This window comes from Lissotriton helveticus, chromosome 6 (assembly GCF_964261635.1).
Source record: "Lissotriton helveticus chromosome 6, aLisHel1.1, whole genome shotgun sequence".
NCBI classification, from domain to species: Eukaryota; Metazoa; Chordata; class Amphibia; order Caudata; family Salamandridae; genus Lissotriton; species Lissotriton helveticus.
This window is the reverse complement of record NC_136067.1, coordinates 1,331,149,771-1,331,170,340: the sequence shown is the minus strand read 5'-3', so window position 1 is coordinate 1,331,170,340 and position 20,570 is coordinate 1,331,149,771. Positions and strand designations below refer to the sequence as shown.

At 51.1% G+C, this 20,570-nt stretch overlaps 1 protein-coding gene across 7 annotated transcripts in view; it reads right to left on the bottom strand.

The window, feature by feature from the left end:
• Window positions 1–20,570, bottom strand: part of MAP4K3 (mitogen-activated protein kinase kinase kinase kinase 3) — a 1,422,157-nt gene that overhangs the window by 391,450 nt on the left and 1,010,137 nt on the right. For all 7 annotated transcript variants that reach the window (XM_078649063.1, XM_078649064.1, XM_078649058.1 and 4 more), the window contains one exon: window positions 11,237–11,340. In XM_078649063.1, coding sequence (XP_078505189.1) covers window positions 11,237–11,340 — 104 coding nt within the window. The remainder of the gene's footprint in view (window positions 1–11,236; window positions 11,341–20,570) is intronic.

Below are 20,570 nucleotides of genomic sequence, written 5' to 3'. Positions count from 1 at the left end.
CGCACGTTTTGGGTCCAGACGGTGGAGCTGCTCTTCCTCTTTAGAGGGATGCGGTGGCGGGAAGAAGGTTGGCAAGGTGATAGATTGCCCGATGTGGAAGGCCGTGACAACCTTGGGCAGGAAAGAAGGTTTGGTACGCAGCACCACTTTGTCCGGATGGACAGAAAGGAAAGGTGGGGTACAAGAAAGGGCCTGGAGCTCACTCACTCTTCTGGCAGAGGTGATGGCAACCAGGAAGGCAGTCTTCAAGGTCAGAAGGCGAAGAGGACAGTTGTGAAGGGGCTCAAAGGGAGCGCACATCAGAAAGGTAAGAACCAGGTTCAAGTCCCACTGAGGCATCACAAACGGAACAGGAGGAAACGTGTGTGTGAGGCCCTTAAGAAAACTATTAACAATAGGGGACTTGAACAAAGAAGGTTGATCAGGCAGCCTGAGAAAGGCTGAAAGGGCAGAAAGGTAGCCCTTGATAGTGCCCAGAGCAGAGCCCTGCTGGGCAAGAGAAAGAAGGAAGAGAAGGACTTCAGAAAGAGGGGCATTGAGGGGATCCACAGCCTTTGCTGTGCACCATGCCACAAATCTGTTCCACCTGCAGGCGTATACCGACTTTGTGGAGGGACGCCTGGCTGCCAGAATGATGTTACAAACTTCAGGAGGCAAGTCAAATGGCCTCAACTGTCGCCGCTCAATCTCCAAGCATGGAGGTGGAGACTGGACAGGTTCGGGTGGAGGACCGTCCCCTGCTGCTGCGACAGAAGGTCTTCCTGAAGAGGCAGACGAACCGGGGGATCGACTGACAGACTGAGTAGCTCTGGATACCAGTACCTTCGTGCCCAGTCCGGAGCCACAAGGATGACTTGGGCCCGGTTGCGCTTGATCTTCTTCAGCACTCTGGGCAGAAGTGGTATAGGCGGAAAGGCGTACAACAGACCGCAACTCCACTCGCGACGAAAAGCGTCTCCGAGCGAGTGCCGCCTTGGAAATTCCAACGCGCAGAACTGATGACATTGCGCGTTCTCTTCGGTGGCGAATAGATCTAACCAAGGCTCTCCCCATCGCTGAAAGAGGCCTTGCGCCACGTCCGAGTTCAGACGCCATTCGTGATCCATCATGCACCGACGACTGAGCTCGTCCGCCCTGGCGTTCAGAGAACCTGCCAGGTGTTGAGCCACCAGGGTCACGCCCTGGCGTTCCAGCCATTGCCAAAGGCGAAGAGCCTCTTGACAAAGGATCCACGACCCCACCCCGCCTTGTTTGTTGCAGTACCACATGGCAGTGGTGTTGTCCGTGAATACCTGCACTACACTCCCTCGGACAGAGGGGAGGAATTCCTTCAGTGCCAGACGAATCGCCCGGAGCTCCAACAGGTTGATGTGGAGCCGGGTCTCCGCCGGAGACCAGAGGCCTCTGATCTCCGCCTCTCCCATGTGGCCTCCCCAGCCCTGGAGGGACGTGTCCGTCACAACTACGTGCTCCGGTTGGGGAAGGGAGAGGGATCTGCCGCTGACCCAATCGCGGTCCGTAAGCCACCACTGCAGCTGTCTCGCCGTGCCCTCCGAGATCAGGACGTGGTCGGATAGGTTGCCCTGATGCTGGGCCCACTGAAACTTCAGGTCCCACTGCAGAGCCCGCATCCGCCACCTGGCGTGATGCACCAGTAGGATGCAGGAGGCCATCAGCCCCAGAAGCCGCAGTGCCAACCTTACCGAAACCCGGGATAACGGCTGAAAGATGGAAATCAGAGCCTGAATATCCCGGACCCGCTGTTCTGGCGGATAAACCCGAAACCGCGCCGAGTCCAGAACCGCTCCGATGAAGAGGAGCTTCTGAGAGGGGCACAGGTGTGACTTCGGCACATTGATGGAGAACCCCAGCTGGTGCAGGAGGTCCGCCGTCGTCTGGAGGTGGCTGACGACTGTCTGGGGCGAGCCCGCCTTCAACAGCCAGTCATCGAGGTAGGGGAAGACTGAAACCCCTAACCTGCGCAGATGAGCTGCGACCACCGCCATCACCTTTGTGAACACCCGTGGGGCGCTGGTAAGGCCGAAGGGGAGCGCGGTAAATTGAAAGTGCTCGTGGCCCACCATGAACCGCAGGTAGCGCCGGTGGGCAGGCAGGACGGGGATATGAAAGTAAGCGTCCTGCAAGTCCAACGCTACCATCCAGTCTCCTGGGTCCAGGGCAGCCAGAACCTGAGCCAGAGTCAGCATTTTGAACTTCTCCTTCCGGAGGAATCCGTTGACGTTCCTTAGGTCCAAGATAGGGCGTAGGCCCCCTTTGCCCTTCTTGGGTACCAGAAAGTAGTGGGAGTAGCAACCACACCCTACTTCTGGCCCAGGAACGCGCTCGATGGCCCCCTTGGCCAAGAGGGCCGTAACTTCCTCCTGCAGAAGTCGCAAATGATCCCCCGATACACGGTGGTTCTGCGGTGGCATGGCTGGAGGAGTCGCCTCGAAGGGGAGGGAGTAGCCCCTTCGGACGATTTGCAGCACCCACCTGTCCGATGTGACAGTGCGCCAGTGGAGGTGGTGATGGCGAACCCTGCCCCCCACTGGCGTCACATGGGCCTGAAAGCACGGACTAGGAGGGTTTTGAGGCGGATGCTGCGGGGGAAGGTGTGGACTGACCTCGCCGCTGCCCCCGACCGCCCGGACGGCGATTCCCACGGCCTCCACCGCGTTGGGTATTGCCCTGCGGTGCGTGGCTGGCGGCGCGTATGGGCGCAACCCTTCCGTGGCCACGAAAGGAGTGAAAGGCAGCCGATTGCTGGCGCTGGCCCGAGAGGCCCAAGGACTTGGCCGTAGCCCTGGAGTCCTTAAAGCGCTCAAGCGCATGGTCTGCCTTGTCGCCAAAGAGGCGACGGCCATCGAACGGCATGTCCATGAGCGTGCTCTGAACATCTGCCGAGAAGTTGGCGGACCTCAGCCAGGTGTGGCGTCTGACCGCCACCGTCGTTGCCATCGCTCTACCCCGCGAGTGAGTGGTATCCAGCCCACACCGGATGGAATACTTGGCTGCATCCCAGCCCTCCACAAGGGCTTGGCCGAGTTTGACCCGTACCTCCAACGGATACTCTGGCAGCACTTCCACGACCTTATCCCACACAGAGTGGGTGTAACGTCCCAAGAGGCAGGCGGTGTTGGAAGACCGCAGTCCTAGACTAAGGGATGAGAAGATCTTCTTCCCATACTGGTCATACCTCTTGGATTCCCGGTCCGGCGGGGCCGATGGGAATGCGTCTGGGAATTGGAGGCCTGGATGACCAGGCTCTCGGGGGTAGGGTGGGAGGACAGGAAACATGGGTCGCCCGGGGCTGGGCGGTGGCGTCTGGCCACGTTCCTATCTACGGGCGAACCCGTAGCGGGCTTGGACCAAGTGCCCAGAAGAACGTCGGTCAAGGCCTCATTAAAGGGCAGCAGAGGCTCGGCCGAGCTTGACTGCGGTTTAAGGACCTCAGTGAGGAGGTTAGTCCTCACGGCCGCGACAGGGAGCTCAAGGCCCAAGGCCTTGGCAGCCCTCATCAGCACCACACTATAAGTTGCCCCCTCCTCCGAAGCCACGGTAGGAGGGGAGACAAAGCCAGTATCTGGAGAGGTGTCCAGGCCACTGGCCTCCCCAAGGTCTCCTGTCCAGTCCTCCTGAGACTGACACTCCCTGGTCAGAGGGTCCTCAGACCCCTCCCAGTCCTCCTCATCACCCATCTCCTGAAATGCAGGGTTTTCAACCAATGGGTCCTGTTCATAAAAGTGAATGAATATGCTACTTACCAGTATGCATCTGTTCTTGGCATGTAGGGCTGCTAACATTCATATCTTAGCATTAGATCGCCGCCTAGTGTTGGGTCCGGATGATCGCACATTGTTGTCCTGGAAGAGTCTTCGAAGTATCCTGAGATAGGTGGCTCCTCCCCTGGACTACAGTGCGCATGGGCATCGGCTCCATCCCCAGATTGTTTTTTTCCGCCATTGGGTTCGGATGCGGTCTCGACGTCTCTCTGTCGGAACCGAGAAAAACTGACTTTTTACGGCCAAAAGGCCTTGTATTCTTTGCGTCGGTATTGTTTGCGCACGGTCTTGAGTTCTTCCGTCTCTTGGAGTCGGAATCAACGGAGTGCTTGCACTCTTCGGACATCGAGGCCTTCTCATCGCGACACGACGCAACTTTCCAGCATGGAGCGGAGTCCGTTTAAGTACTGTCCGCTCTGTGGGTCCAAATACCCACATATCGACGTGCACCCGGTCTGTAACAAATGCCTTTCACCAGACCATAACGAAGACAACTGCAGGGCCTGCGCACGATTCAGGTCAAAGAAGACACTCAAGCTTCGGCGCGCGGTGCGCCTTGAGGCCAGACAAGCGGCCCCGGATCCAGAAAACATCTTCGGCGACCAAGAAGAGGAGGACCAGAGCCATCATCTTCAAATCTCCCCGCCCGAGACGGAGGTCGAGGCAGATCCGGAAGACGACGACGGAGCCGTGGGTCAAGGCCTTGAATACGTCGACGAGGTAGGGGACGTCGAAGAGATTTAAACGACGTCTGGAGTGGCGCCCAACAGGGCCGTTCCGACGGCTGAACAGGAACGAAGGTAGGACCGGGGCCGGCGCCGCCCGAGGACGGCGCCGGAGGCGACACCTGAGGGTCCGACACCGGGGAGGTCGTCAGATCCACCGGCGACGATCCCGAACCCGAAGGAGGACCAGCGGCGTCGGGCCCGAAGGCGCCGGCGGCGTCGGAACAACTGGATCCCTCGGCGCCGGGCCCGAAGGCGCCGGCGGGATAATGGGGGCCCGCGGCGCCGGGCCCGAAGGCGTCGGCGGCGTCGGGCCGAAGCACCCGACGGCGTCGGGGCCGGAGCCGCCGACCCGCTAGGGCCCCCAAATGGGTCCGCTGGGCCCGAAGGCGCCGCGGAGCCCGTCGGAGGAGAGAGTTTCCTCATGGCCATGAGGAAGCGCTCGATCTCCTCCGGCGTCGCGTTCAGCCCAGGGACCGGAGGGTGTGGAGCTGCACGCGGCGCCCGCGACTCCGACGGAGCCGCGTGGGTGGTGTCACCCGAACCCCCGGCCGCATCGCGCAAGCGTCGGGTGGAGTCCGAGGAGCGATGACGCCGCTTGGACTTCTTGCGCCTCTTACCTGACGACGACTTCGACCCGGAGGAGTGCGGCCTACTCTCGGAGCTGTGGTGGCTCCGAGCCCGCGACCTGTCCCTCTACCTCCCATGGGATCGGGACCTCTCACGGCGCGGGGCCGACTGCCGGAGCTCGAGGCGCCTACGGGACCGCTCCCGCCTGGCCTTCGAGGAGAGGGCCCGGCAGTCAGAGCAGGCCTTGTCGTCGTGGTCGACGCCCAAACAGGACAAACAGACGCGGTGAGGATCCGTGACCGACATCAGACGGTCGTAATCGTCACAGTGCTTGAAGCCGGGCATCCCTACGGCACCGTTCGGAGTCGAGAGACTTCGAAAAGCAATCAAAAAAGTTAGTAAAAAAATGACTAGGGTTACTGCTTTTTCCAGATCTGCGCTTGCTGGCACGGAAAAAAGAAGAACTGACGTCAGCACGCGGAGGCGGCGTCTAAGTACTCCGACGACGTCATCACGGCGCCCACGACGCTGACGACGGACGCGGAGCCGCAGACGACGCCTACCGACGCGCAAGGGTACTGCTACGCAAACATTTCCGGATCCAGTCTGACGCCTGGGGATATTCTAAGGTAAGGAATCTAATACTAACGTGTCTCTTTCAGATACACATTGACAGCAAGCAAAAAGTGGGGGTAACCATGAAAGCAGATCCTACTCTCCTACAGGATGCAAAGATGGCCTATACCGAATGCTGGTTGCCACTAACAGAGTTACATTGTGCACCATATTTGCAACAACTGGTGGACATCTACATGATCTAAGTGCACTGATGTTCTTGTTGGACTACAGTGGCTATCATCACCAGAATACCCACCAGATGGCATTAACACCTGACAACAGTATGAGGCAGCTAAAGGAAGAGAACAGGTCACAGGTGTGACTGAGCACACAGCGATAAGTAGCCTGGTAATGAGAGGGAGTCCCACCCACAGCCAAGTCATTATTATTGACAACTGTGAGGGGTCATCCAAGGCGTTAGGAACTGCCATGAGGTTGTTCAATGTACATATGGCATTCACTTCGCAACTGGAAACCTCGTGGGTAGCCAAAATGCCAACTTTGATTCTGACATTAAAATTGCTGGCTCCTTCAGCGAAACAGGAGCAGGAATACTGCATTAAATAGCCCTATCAGGAGTTTTTTCAGCAGAGTCCTTGGAGAGGAATATTTGTAAAGGGTCCTGCAGTGGCAACAGGGTATATTACAGCGCCAGGATGCCCTCTGGGTGATAGGTTGCGCTTTATAAGTACACAAAATAAATAATAAACAAAATAAATAATTATGGCATTGTCAATGTGACTGCAATTCCATATGTTGTCAAAATGGCCTCCTCTCTTGGAGTAGCGATTACAGGCATGCAAAAGCAAGTGGTTGCTCTTGAGCAGTGGTGCATGAGTTACTTACCTTCGGAAACGATTTATCTGGTAGAGACGATTCTAGCCGTAGATTCCTTCATGTAGAATTATCCCCAGGTGCTAGACTGGATCTGAAAACTTTTTTGCCACAGTATTCCCGCGCGCCGGGGATGCTGTGGCAGGGGCAGGCGTTGGGCAGGCGTTGTCTGCGTATTTGACCTCAGCGCCACCAGATAAGAAACTGTGGAGGCAAGGGAACAGTGTGCGAAGAGCATAAAATTGGAAAGAAACGGTGACTAACAACACCACACTGAGTAGTGTCAACAACGCAGAACCCAAAGGCAGGGAAAGAAGAAAGACCAAGCAGAGCCCTGCGCAGCCACCCTGCCAGCACACAGAAAGGGTCTCACCCTTGTGGCCCAGAGGCAAGGAACATGCGTAAAAGTCATGGCACACGTAGTAACCTACCACCCTCATCCAAAGCAAGGTAGGGGACCAGTTCCAAGACAGACAGGGACAACAAACCTCCAAGCCACCCCAACATAAAGGGCATCCACCAATAAGGGACAAGGATAGCAATGGAAGGAGGGAAGGGAGGGGAGGACAGGGATAGAAAGCAATCCCCCCCAAACCTGGAGTAGCCAGAGCGGCAGGGCCCCAGAGCACTGGAACCCCAGCCTCCAAAGAACCAAGGGAGAAATGAACTGCCCCAGACGGAGCCACCCGCCAAAAACAAGGAAGGCACTCACAGGAGACACAGCCCCCCACCGGGAGGCGAGTACTGAAGACCAGCCCAAGGGTCCTCGCAGAATAGGGGAGGAAGGGCTGGCCGTGAAGGAATCTGCGGCTAGAAACGTCTCTACCTGATACACCTTTACTGAAGGTAAGTAACTCGTACATCTGATAGAGACTACTAGCCGCAGATTCCTTCACGTAGAATAGATACCCTAGCAATACCCCCTGGGAAGGAGGGTCTGCAAAAGGACCCCAGCAGCCAATAAAGAACAGAGTGCCCCACAGGGGATCAGATCTGTGGACCAGGCAGAACCTCGTCCCTGCCAGGCAATGGTAACTCCCACAAGCAGAATCAAACCAATCCCAAGAGGATGTTGGAGGGAGATGAAGGCTGGAGAGGCCCGTACACTCACCGTAGAGAAACCAAGGACAAGGTCGGAGAGGTCGAACTACCACACTCCCCCACAAGGCAACATAGCTTCCGCCCAATGCCAAGACAGGAAGGGAGGAAGAAGAAGCCTAAAAGACCTAAGGAAGCAAGGGAAAAGAAGGCGAACCCACTCCAGATGGAGAGCAACCCGCCAGCCAGAACAGCGCTAGCAGTCAAAAGCCGCAAGAAGTACAGCCCGAGGCCCCAGAAAGGCCGAGTAGGCGGCGCCTGGCAAGGGAGAACACAGGATCATTCCAGACCTCAGGACAGGAGCAGGGAGAGAAGGAGATGCCCGGGCACACCACTACGAGTGGCCACGCACTTGACCTCAAGAAGCAAAAGCAACCTACATAAACGCCATGGAGAACAGGCTCCCGAATGCGACCTGAAGCCCCTAGTAGAGCGCAAGCCATATGAAAGCTACCACTACCCCATATAGGGTACGTTAAGTGCCAAAATATGGGAACTCTCTTTGGAAAAACTTCCGCAGCAGAGGAAAAACAAAAGAGCCACAAGGAAAAAACACCTCCACGAAAGGCTTGATAAGCAGCCCAAGCAAAGCAGAAGGCCTAATCTCAGGGCCAAGTCTGCGCACCAACTCCGGTAGAACACACACACACATAATCAACAAAAGGGCCGTCCAGCAGCCAACAATGCCAAAGTCCCAAGGAAAGACGCAAATGGCCAGAAAACACACTCCACAGCCACAACAATTGGCCTAAGAAGGCCCAGATTCAGTCCAACTCAGGAGTCACTGAGGAGGGAACGGAGGAGGAGGAGGAGGATAAGGCAGAGGAGCGGAGCGGAGAATAAACGCCGCAAGCTCCCGGCCATCCAACGCATGATGCCGTACGTCCACCTGACCAGTCTCCTGGGACGCTGCGGATCCCAGAGACTCAGCCGAGTCCCACAAATAGGAAGAGGCCCTAGCCAGAACACACAAGGTGTTGAGGGACCGCAGGGCAGCTCTGGTTGAAGCGAACATGTTGCGCCCCCATGAGTCCAGCAAGTGGGCCTCCCAGGACGGCGGAGTCAACAGTGGCGGCAGGGAGGGAAAAGCAGTCCGCAAAAGGGGGCTGGCGGCCGAGGGGTGAAGGGAAAGACACGCCGGGTCATCCGGCGCCGGGAGGTGCCGGTGCAGAAGATGCTGAGGCACCGGTTCCCCTGAGGCAGGACGCCTCCAAGTCGCCGTCAAGGAAGAAAGGAGCGAACCTTCAAAGAGAAGTAAGATTTCCATTCCACCAGAGCCCTGGTGGAGGACCTCTAAGAGATGGTCCGCTGGAAAGTGAGCCACCGGGACACCCATGCGCAGGATGCCCACAGCCGCGGACACTGCGTGAGCCAAGGCCGCACCCGCCTCCGCAGGGCCCAGCGGCGGTGAAAGCAGTTCCTCCGTGGGCGACGGCTGCAAACTAAGGCGGCCGTCCCCGGGGCCAAGCGGGACGGGCAAGGGCCAGACCTGGAAGTCAGAAGGAGCCGAAGAATGAGGGACCTGATGCTCTTCTGACGAACACCTCTGCCTCAGGAAGGGCGGGGAGCCACAATTCGACGCTGGTGAAAAAGACACCACACGGCGGCCAGTCTCCGGAGAGGACAACACCAATATACAGCCTGCCTCCGGAGAAGAGGGAGTGTCCGAAGACGAATCCGCGGTAAGACCCCTGCGCAGAGTCGTAGAGGGCGCCGCCTGAGGCAGGACATCAGCACCATCCGGCGTCACCGGACAAGGTTCCTCCAAGTCACCCCGCACAGGACACCGGAGTGGAGCTGGAGCCGAACCGGCCTCGGGGCGGCACCGGGATGACGCCGACTCGACCCCCGCCGAGACAGACACCTGCGTGGGGGAAAGAGACGGGCCCGGGGAGTGACATGAAGCCCTCCGCCAGCCACAGCCCAGAATGAGGCGTAGATCGCCCGGCAACCCATGGTGCCAGAGACGATTCAGCCTCCGACTCGGCAGCCGCTTGTAGGAAGGGACGAGTGGGGCCCCTGAGAGGGACGAGGCGTCCCCATCCGACCTCGACCCAGAGCGGGACGAGGAGGGTCCACCGACCCCTGTGGCTCCGCACGGTCCAGCTGCCGCTGGCGCCGTAGCGGTGTCACCTCGGCCTTAGACAGGTGTCACCTCGGCCTTAGACAGGAACACCTTGTCAAAGGACCGAGAGGGGCTCGGGGATGCGACCCCATCCCCGGCGAACTCCTGTGCACCACAGGGACGCCCGCGGGAGTATGCGGCGAGGCAGTGACGCCGTGGCTTGAAGGAGGTGCCCCGGAGGAGTCGCACTCCAACAGCACCACAACCTCCAAGCTTGGATCCGAACCAGTCAGCGCAGGGGCCGGAGCCGCCGGCGGTGCCGCAGAGGGCCCCGCGTAATGCAAGTGATCCGCCAATGCCCCAGGCAGGGAAGGACGAGGGGACGCTAGCGAGGCCTGCAAAGCCGCCGCGTATGTCTCCATCTGGACTCTCGAACCCCAACCCCGGGAAATGGTGGATAGGATGACACGCGGGCCGCAACACCCGCGGAGAGTCCACGCCCCCGGCATGCCGGAAACCAGCCCCCGGGGACAAACTGCGACACTTACACACCGAGGAGCGACACTCACATGACATCGGAGAAGTGTGAGGACGACGACCACGGCTGTATCTGAAGCCGTCCGCCGAAGCCGACCGAGGGGAGGACCCCGACCTGGAGAGACACGCCGAGATAAGTTTCATCCGGCACTCCCACCGCGACTTCAGCTTCAACTGTTGGCGCGCCACACAATCAGTGGTGCCGTGATCCTCCCCCAAACACCACATACAAATGAGGTGAGAGTCCGTCGCCGACATAAGACGCCCACAAAACATGCACGTTATGAGGCCCAAAGGCATTTGCACACTGTTCCACCAAAAGAAATGGAAGAAAAAAGGGCCCCAAACAGGCCCATAGCAAGGACCGGATCCGCGTTGCACGCAGAAAAGGAAAAAACTGACGTAGGCGCGCCGGGGCAGGTACTATGTGAGCTCGCTGACGTCACGTACACGGAAGACGCCTGGGCGAAATAGCGTGATGTCGCCCCGGCGTGCAGGGATGCTGTGGCAAAAAAGTTTCCGGATCCAATCTCACGCCTGTGGATAACTCTAAGTGAAGGAATCTGCGGCTAGTAGTCTCTATCAGATACAGGAGATTATCATGGGTGCAAGGGTTCAAGAAGTACGCACCCAATCAGTATGAGCAATTTAGAACCCCGGTAGAGATGGTGGCTATAGCAGCAGAGGATGAACACAATCAAGAAGATCAAACCCGCAAATGGCTCCATGAGTTAAGGAAGACTGGATGGATAACCTAAACCCCCACAAATAAAATTGGGGCAAGAGAAAAAAACACTCCGGGTAAGGTAGTCATCCAGAGCATAGCCAAGCTCCACCTATTAGCATCCCCTTGGAATCTAAAAGAAGCATCAAGTGACTAACAGTATACAAAAATGTGACTTAGTAGTACTTACCTTTCACTTATTACATAACTAAAACTAGCCATTTAAAAAAAATAAAACAATGTTGCAATTTCAGTTTAGTAATGCCAATTGTTGCAGTCTTACCTTAATTAACATAAACTTCTGCATTGGTTCAACCCATTCTAACAAAACGATACTTGATTGTAGTGCTCCACAGAGATATTTATGACCAGTGTATGGATTCCTCACTGCAAACAGAAGAACATGCTGCTTAACAGGCACATTCATTTACATGTATTTAAACCTACTTTAGAAAAGGAATACTAAATTATAAACGTGTGTGCAACATATGACACTAAAAATACCATAAAGTTGGCAGAATTAAGACTTCCAACTACACAAACAATGCTATTTTAGACAATAACCTAAATATGTAATTCCCACAAAAAGATTTTAAAACAATTAATACATTTAATTTGCCCTTTCTTTCAAAATTGCTTTAAACTAAATTCCTCTTTTTACACCAAAGGAGAATAAGAAGTCATTTGCTAAATACTTCCAACATAGTTCAATGAAGCTGACATAATGAAATTCCAAAGACACATTCTACAAATCAAGTGTTTTACATTTTTCATAAGCACAATGAAAAATGTTTTACCAAACACATAGATGTTTACCTGAATTTCTTATTTTCATAGTTCTGCTTACAGCTCCTAAAAACTGCATACGCTTCTAGTTCTGCCACACTAATAAAATTTACCTTTCCCATTACGTTATTTTCTGTTTCTTCTATGAAAATGGCAACATTGGGGGTTGGGTGGGGGGGGGGAGGGGGTGTTTGTTACAGTTTGAAAATCAAAATCTCATCAGATGGAATCTCAATCTCGAGCAAGGATATAAAAACATTTGCTATTGCTCTGCCTTGTCACAATCATTTCTGGATTCCAGTGGCCATCTCTTTGAGTCCCATGCCCCAGCAATAACAGCGTAGGAGGGCTAGGTCAAAATCAACAGATGGAGGGTCTCTCATCTGCTTGGCCACAGAGTGAAGGTGCTTTCAGTACTGAAGAACAAAAACAAAATCAGGCATGGTCTAAAACACTTAGGACCAGCTCCAGACTTATACCTATACCTATGCTTCAACACACATTTTATTCCAGATTTAATTTAATCACATGGACTAGCGAACAAGTTACTTACCTTCAGTAACGCTTTTTCTGGTGGATACAGTATCTGCCTGTGGATTCTTCACCTTTTGAATTACTCCCATGCGCAGTATTCCACAGAAACTTTTCTCCATAGCTATCCCACGTCGATGAAAGCGTCACAAAGAAACCACTCCACATACGACTCCATGTGATGTCACCGGAGCCATAAAAAGACCTAGTCCGCGTGCTGACATCAGTTACACCCATTTTTCCATGTCTTCGAGGCGAATGGGCAAACCAACAACATTTCACATGTATACACGGTATACACAACCAATTAAAACTGGAAATTCTAAAATATGACCTTGTCCTAGTGACCAGTATCACAATAATAAAATACCTAAATGACAAGATAATCATTTTCCGGTGTAAACAAACAGCCAACAGGAAGGCGAGTGGGTCAGCGAGGAATCCACAGGCAAATACTGTATCTACCAGAGTAAGTGTTACCGAAGGTAAGTAACTTGCTCTTCTGCTGGATACATCTGCCTGTGCATCCTCACCTTCTGAATGGAATCCCCAAGCAGTCCCGCACCCGGTGGAGGGTGCCTGCCTACCAATACCCAAAAATCTTGTAGCACAGAAGGTGCAAAGTGTTTGTCCCTCCTCACCAAGTCTAAGCAATAATGCTTTGCGAGAGTGTGGAGGGAGGCCCAAGTTGCCATCTTGCAGATGTCTAAAACAGGGACACCTCTAGCTAAAGAAGAAGACTTAGCTCTGGTGGAATGAGCTTGTATTTTTTTTTTTTTTTACAGAGTTTTATATAGTGTAAACTTGACCTGAATAGGGTATCAGAGCGCTTTACATAACATCAGTTGCATTACATGAGGACACATTCATTTTTGTTATGCATGGGGCGATTAAGGGATTCTCCCAGAATCACAGGATGTTCAGCGTCATTGCCGAGACTCGAACCCAATTCCCCAGATTCGAGGTCGACCACCTTAGCCGTTTGGTCAACTCCTCTCCCTCCTGTATACCTTCAGGAGGCCCCTTCTTGGACAAGGGGTAGCAGATCTTGATGCCAAGGATGATCAACCTGGACAGCGTTCTTTTGTAAGTTAGCATTCGCTGCACCATTTTCTTAACAGGCGCCATTTTACGCTGTTTGGAACTGATCTAGTTCAATCCCGAGAAATGATCCACTATAAGTTTAGTTTCAGTCACATTAGACTTGTTCCCTTAATGAGTACACTGCTCTTATTAGCGCATACCTTTCTCGCTAGATAGAGGCCCTCTCCCACTTGTCTAGTGGAGGGCCCGAATGGAACGACCTTGGAATTGAGATACTTTGTAAATGAAACTGTTTTTGTATTTTCCCATTTAGCTGCACCTGGCTGAAAAATTCCACTGTAGCCATGTTCTAGCCCGGTTATGGAATGTACATAATGTATTTTTATGCTTGTCGATTTCAGTCCCCTCTTCAACACTCCTAGCGACTGGGCAGACCGGGCTCCGATCTGAGTGTATATGTCTAAACAGTTATTGGTTTGTATTCTCTACTGTTTGACTGACTCTTCATTTGGAATGGAAGGCTGAGAGGTGGTCATTAGTGACCCGGGTGACCCTAATCGAGCCACTTCCTTCAGTTGGTGCCAGAACAGGGACTCCTTTGGGTGATTGATCCATCGCCTTTCCCCAAAGGGGGGTTGGGGGGGTGGGGGGACAAGGACATTGTCGGGTCGAACTGATGGCTCAGGGATCCCTGCACAAATGATATGAATGTGAAACATGGTCTTAGCCCTATTATGTTTAGTACATTATGGCACAAATATACGAGGGACAATGCCGAGTTCCTCTGGCCGTTGACGGGCACTTATGATGAACAAAAAAAATGTGTTTTTACAGGAGCAGTTATTTAAGAAAAGAAGTAGACAGTCCATATTTGACTCCCTCAGGACTTGGCAGAAGGAGGACAGACAGAGACGGTTAAAGATGGAAAGAGATGCACGGAAGAGGAAAATGCAAACATTAACACACAAAGCTGAGGTATTTGATAGAGAAAAACAAGAGTCCGGAATTGAATGGGAAGATAGGAGATTTCAGTTGTATATTGATAAATCTTATCTGGCCAAAGAGGAAAATTATACTTTTGTAGAAGAGTTGTTAAATACTGGACCCCCGCCTCCTTATGCTCCGCAGAGGATATGTCCCACCTTTCCCTTACAGTCACAGCAGCCTGTTATGTCTGCTACGGCTGTTCCCGTATCCACAGCTGTTGTTTCAACAGCTTTAGCTACGGCACCTCCTGCTCCTTCTTTGTCCTTGCCATCTTTGACAACTGTGACCCCTAGTACATCTACTGTTTTAACTTCTGTATGTTCTGTTCTTTCTCCTCTGGTGCAAGCGTTAACAACAATTGTGTCTATTACCTCTGTTGCTTCTCCTTCTATGGTTTTTCATCCTCCGACGCTTTTGAATGCTGACACACCAGTACGTGGGTTTTAGGATAGAGATTGGACAAAATTCAGGGAACGGATGGATCTGTTTGTGTGCTCTGAAGTAGGGGAAGATGAGAAGCAGGTGCTGGCCAGGCAGGCTATGAAGTGGGCTGGTAATAAGGTTTATGGCGCTGAAGACATTTGGCAGGCTGTGTGTGACTTCGAGCCTTTTATGCAGCAGCATGTTCTCCAGCATATGTCTGCTACATTGATCGATCTCAGGCGCACACACATAGAATTTGAGGCTCCACAAGTGTTTTTTGATATTAAAGATCGTGTTTATATTGCTGATTTAGCCCCTTGGCCGGTACTCGCAAATATTAATACTGTAGTTTCCTATAGAGTTTGGTTGTTTGAAAAGAGTCCCACTAAACTTACTCAGCTCCCTATGCGTGAGGTTCATCCAATATAAAATCCTGAAATACCGGAGTTAACAGATCAGCATGGTAATGCCACTAGAGCAGCCGTAGCCGCTTGTTTTCAGGAGCAATGGGTCTATACTCCGTGGAAAAGGAGTGAGATTTTAACCCTTAAGGCTAATTTGCCTGACCATAGGACAAATCGTACAGCTTAATATAAAGAATTAACAGAGGCTGCCTCTTCTACTATAATGACTCTTGCTGATATTGAAATGTATTTTGCTCTCCTTGTTCTGGTTGATGTTTGGAGACAGGTTCATGTTCAAGATCATGTCACAGAGTTGGGGGGTACATAGGATGTGATTAAAGGATGGGACCAGGAAAAGAAGCCAGGTGATAAACCCCGGGCCGAGATACTTGCTTTGCAAAGTCGTATTATTACATATATGCATTCACTTATTACACCTAAGAAGGTAAGCTGGGACAAATTGACGGCTTGTTGACAGAAGAAGAATGAGCTTTTTCAAACAACAGTGGTCCCATGCATTCATGAATTAAAGAGACAATAAATATAAACAGAGTCAGTTCTATATTCCGAGTGACATGTCCAGCAGGACAGAGGTCTTCAAATTTACTCAATAAACAATTTAGTTCAAACACAATACCTTCAACTAATCACCAGTGTGGTACACAAGCCTGTGCCCAACACTAACGGATCAAATACAGAAGGTAGGTTCACAGACAAAGAAGGGCTTTTAAGGCAGACAAACGTTTTCTGTGTAAAAGATGCAGTTGTACAGAAAAATCAGAAGGACACCATTACATCACATAACAATCACGTTTTGTATAAGGTGTTACAAAGGTCGACGGCGTTTCGGTCCCCCTATTAATCATAGGGACCATCATCAGAACATTAAAATAATGCCTTAACGCTGTAAGCCTCTACTTGCCAGGGCACTCGTATGTAGACGGCAAGAGGAGTACCTTTGAATAAGTACCGCAGCCCAAGATTGGGTGCTTTTGCGTGTGCGTTAGTTAAACGTATTCCAGCCGCGCCAAGATGCTCCGGGTTAGTCGGAGATTCAGTAGTTCCCCGAGGTCCCCTGTTGACTTAATTGGGGCCCCTTGTTGTTGTAAATAGAAGAAGAATGAGAGCGTGTCCGATTTTGTTACTCGGTTTGCAGATACATTTTTTGACTATGGGGGGCAGGATATGTCTATTGAGGGAGGAGTTCGATTGTTTGTCGACAGGTTTGTTTCTAACCTTCCTGAAATTACGACGCGTTTACAGGCTTCTTAGAGTACTTGGTCCATGTCTTCCCTCTCTGTTATTTTGAATATGGCCCAGTATTATGAACACTGAAATCAGAAGGAAAAGGATAGGACTGATAAGAAACGTAAGGATTTAAAAACTACGGTGCTGTTGCAGCAAGCGTTTAGGGGAAACAGTAGGGGACGAGGTGGTCCTTCCAAGAAGCTTCCACATACCAGCAGGCAGCCTTCAACGACACCTTTAGGGCCAAATCAGTGTACATATTGTAAGGAGGAAGGTCACTGGCGTACCCAGTGCCTTGTGCTTTTACAGAAAGTTGCGGCTCCTAAAGGGCGAGGTTCTGGTGGGAGAGGTCGTGGGACTGATAGAGCTCAGAGTGCTACGGGTTCACAGGGTCGCTTTGATAATATTTACTTTGATTACCCTTGTGATGATTACGATATGGATGAGGTGACAGGGTGAGGGACCAGTTCAGATACCTGTAGATCAACGTGGTCCTTATGTCACAGCGGATTTGCAAGGCTTGACTAAGGAATTGTTTGTGGACACAGGTACGACAAAGAGTTCTGTTTTTCAACATATGGTCCCTGGGGCGGCTCGGTCTGGCTTAAATAATGTTTGGGTAGGTTTTTCAGGTGTACCGGTTGTAAGTCCCATTTCACTCCCCCTTGCATTGACTGTTTGTCCGTTCACGGTGGACTCAACGTTTTTGCTGACATCCAACTGTGGCGAAAATTTGACGGGTTTGGATTTGTTGAAGAAGTTGCATGCTACTATCTATTGCTCCCCTGCAGGTGTCTATATTACTATGGGTCCGGATGTGAGTACTAAACAGTGTTTGTCTCTAGATGCACACCGCCCAGCTGAATTTGCTGACATCCCTCCCATTCTATGGGCAACAGGTGATGACTGTAGGTCTGTTGCATATTCCACCAGTTTCCATACAGGTTAAGGATCATGCTATTTTGCCTCTTATTCCTAGATATAAAATACCACAGGCAGGAGAACGGGCTTTTCTTCAGTTTATTCAGGATTTGATACAAAAAGGAGTAGTTGAAGAAACGTCTGCCAATATTTGTAATAGTCCGATTCTTCCGATTCTTAGAAGGACACCCTCAGGCTCCTCTGAAGACAATGATAATGTTTATCGTTTTGTGATTGATCTGCGTGAGGTTAACAAAATAGCAGTTCCACAGTTCTCGGTGGTTCCTGAGATTACTACACTTTTGACAATGATCCCTCCTACTGCTAAGTTCATTTCTGTTATTGATTTGAAAAATGCTTTCTTTAGTATTCCTATCCATCGAGACAGTAGATATTTGTTTGGGTTCACACTGGCAGGTAGGCGTTTTAGATTCTATTGCGCTCCTCAGGGATATACAGAGAGTCCTAGCATTTATAGTCAAGTATTAAAAGGTCAGTTGGATTCCTTATCGCTTCCTTCAGGTAATATATGAGTGCAGTATGTTGATGACCTACTTATCGCTTCTGACACAGAACAGGGTTGCAAAGATCTTACAGTCAAATTGTTTTTGCATTTGGCCCATCATGAACATAAGGTTTCCCTTTCTAAATTTCAATATTGGCGACAGTAGGTCACCTATTTAGGTAACCTACTGTCGAAGGAGGGTTGGAGGTTGACCCCAGAGTGCATTAGTACCATTGTTAAAATGCCCATTCCACAAACTCAGAAAGATGTACGCGCTTTTACAGGTATTACTTCCCACTGTCACCAGTGGATCCCAAACTACTCGTTACTAATCAAACCGTTGCTTCCTTTAACAACAAAAGAAGTGCATGAGCCTATGTCTTGGACGTTTGAATGTCAGCAGTCTTTTGAGCAATTGAAAACTGTGCTTTGTTCAGCTCCAGTGCTTGGCACACCTAACTATGGCAAACCGTTTGTGCTCTATTTCCATGAGATGGCTGGTTGCGCACTTTCTGTCCCAACACAAAAGTTTTGGGGTAAGCAGAGGCCTTGTGCTTATTTCACTGCTGTGCCTGATCCTGTCGTAAGAGCCCTACCTAGTTGTCTGAGAGCGGTCACGGCTGTGGCCAATTCAATCAGACAATTTGGTTGGACTTGTACTTGAAACTGACCTCACAGTTATGGTACCCCATGCTGTGGATACACTTTTGAATGAGACAAAGACACAGCACCTCACCAGTGCACATATTACTGGCTATGAATTGACATTGTTTGCTAAGCATATTACAATTGAAAAATGTGCCACTCTGAATCCAGCCACGTTACTACCCCACCCTTCCGAGAATGATGCAGTCGACAAACATGATTATATCTTTCAGACGGAAGAAGAGACGGGTAGACTTGACTTGTATTCTCTTATCTGACCCCCAATGACAACTATATGTCGATGGCTCCTGTTTTCAATTACCAAATGGCACCACAACTGCAGCTTAAGCTATCACTATGTTGCGCATGGTGGTAGAGACATTATGGGTCCCTTATCAGTCGGCTGAAGCTGCTGAGCTCGCTGCTCTTATTCGAGCTTGGGAATTGAGCGAAGGACTGGTTGTCAACATCTGTAGTGACAGCCAGTATGCCTTCGGGGTGGCGCATAATTTTGGGTGACTCTGGGCTGAGAGAGGGCTCTTTACTTCTCATGCACCAAGATTCAGCATGGGCTTCTCATATGGAGGCTTTTTTCCACTTTAACGCTCCCCAAGAAATTGCCCATAATTAAACGTAGTGCCTACAGGAAGGTTACTGATGATGTGGGTAGAGGAAATGCTTTTGAAGATCAGACAGCTAAGGAGACGGCTCGAACAAAGATGATACGCATGTTTGTAGCAGGTCCAGCTAGGTGGGTTCCCAAGGTTGTTATGTTTGAGAATACCCGTGAAAGTGTAAAGGAGATACAAAGTGAAGCCATGATAGAAGAATTAGCAGAATGGCAGGAAAGTACAGCACAATTGAATGAGGAAGGATGTTGGATTGATAAATCAGGGAAGCGGAGATGGATGTTACCAGATGCATATGTTCTTCCTGTGGTTACTATGGTACATGGTCCAGCTCATATTAGTGCAAAAGGCATTTGTAAGTTGTTAGCCCCTGTATGGCAGAACAACCATATTTCCAGGACGGCTGCACATTTAGTAAAGTACTGCATGGTCTGCATGATGCATAATCCAGGGAAGGGTACCCCGACACCACCTGGTAATTTTGCACCACCCACTTTTCATTTTGAAGTCTTTCAAATGGACTATATTGAACTAGAAAGATGCAATAATCTTAAGTACGTTTTGGTGGTTTTATGTGCATTCAGTAAATTGGTTGAGGCTTACCCCACTAAAGATAATACAGACATTACGACTGCAAAGGTACTCCTGTAGGAGTTCTCTCCTCGTTTCGGCTTGCCCCAAGTTATCTGGAGTGACAACAGAAGTCATTTTAATGCAAAAGTGATCAAGTAGATTTGTGAAGGTCTCCATGTAAAACAGAAATGTCATGCTGCTAATCATCCACAGTCAGCAGGTTTGGTTGAGAAGTACAATGGTACTCTCAAACTGAAACTGGCAAAAATTCTGGAGACAACAGGGTTAAAGTGGCCAGATGATTTACCATTAGCTCTTTTACCAACAAGAACATCTGCTCTAGGACAGGATAGTCTCCTTACGAGGTCGTGTTTGGGCGCCCGGCAAATGACGGGGCGTCCTGGTAAGTAGTCAGATATTGAGCACCCTGTGTTGCTTGATTACAATGGCCAGTTAACAGAAAGTTTGCGTTCTATTCAGCAACAGGTGCGTGACTCCCTACCTTCCGCACCAGAGGGGCCCGGCCACGACATCGAGCCTGGCGATTACATTTTGCTACGAAATTTTCAGAGGAATAAAAGTTTGGAGCCACGCTGGAAAGGTCCTGAGAAGATTCTGTTGGTGACACGCACGTTTGTGAAGGTTGCTGGCAGTAAGAACTGGGTCCATGCGACCCACTATAGGAGGATCCCCTTGCCGTTACCCTACGACCAGTAGGTCAAAGACGGATTTGGGGACACGAAGTGCGGACAGGTGCCCAGCTTTATTCCTTTTAGTGATGCCCCGTTAGCGTGGATGCAAACAGATAAAGAGAATGAGGATGTGTTAATCGAGGCTGTTCCCCTAGAAATACAAGCTATCCAAGAGCCTTTGTTCATTAATCACACAGTGCCTGGGGCTACCAGGTACAATTTGCGCCCT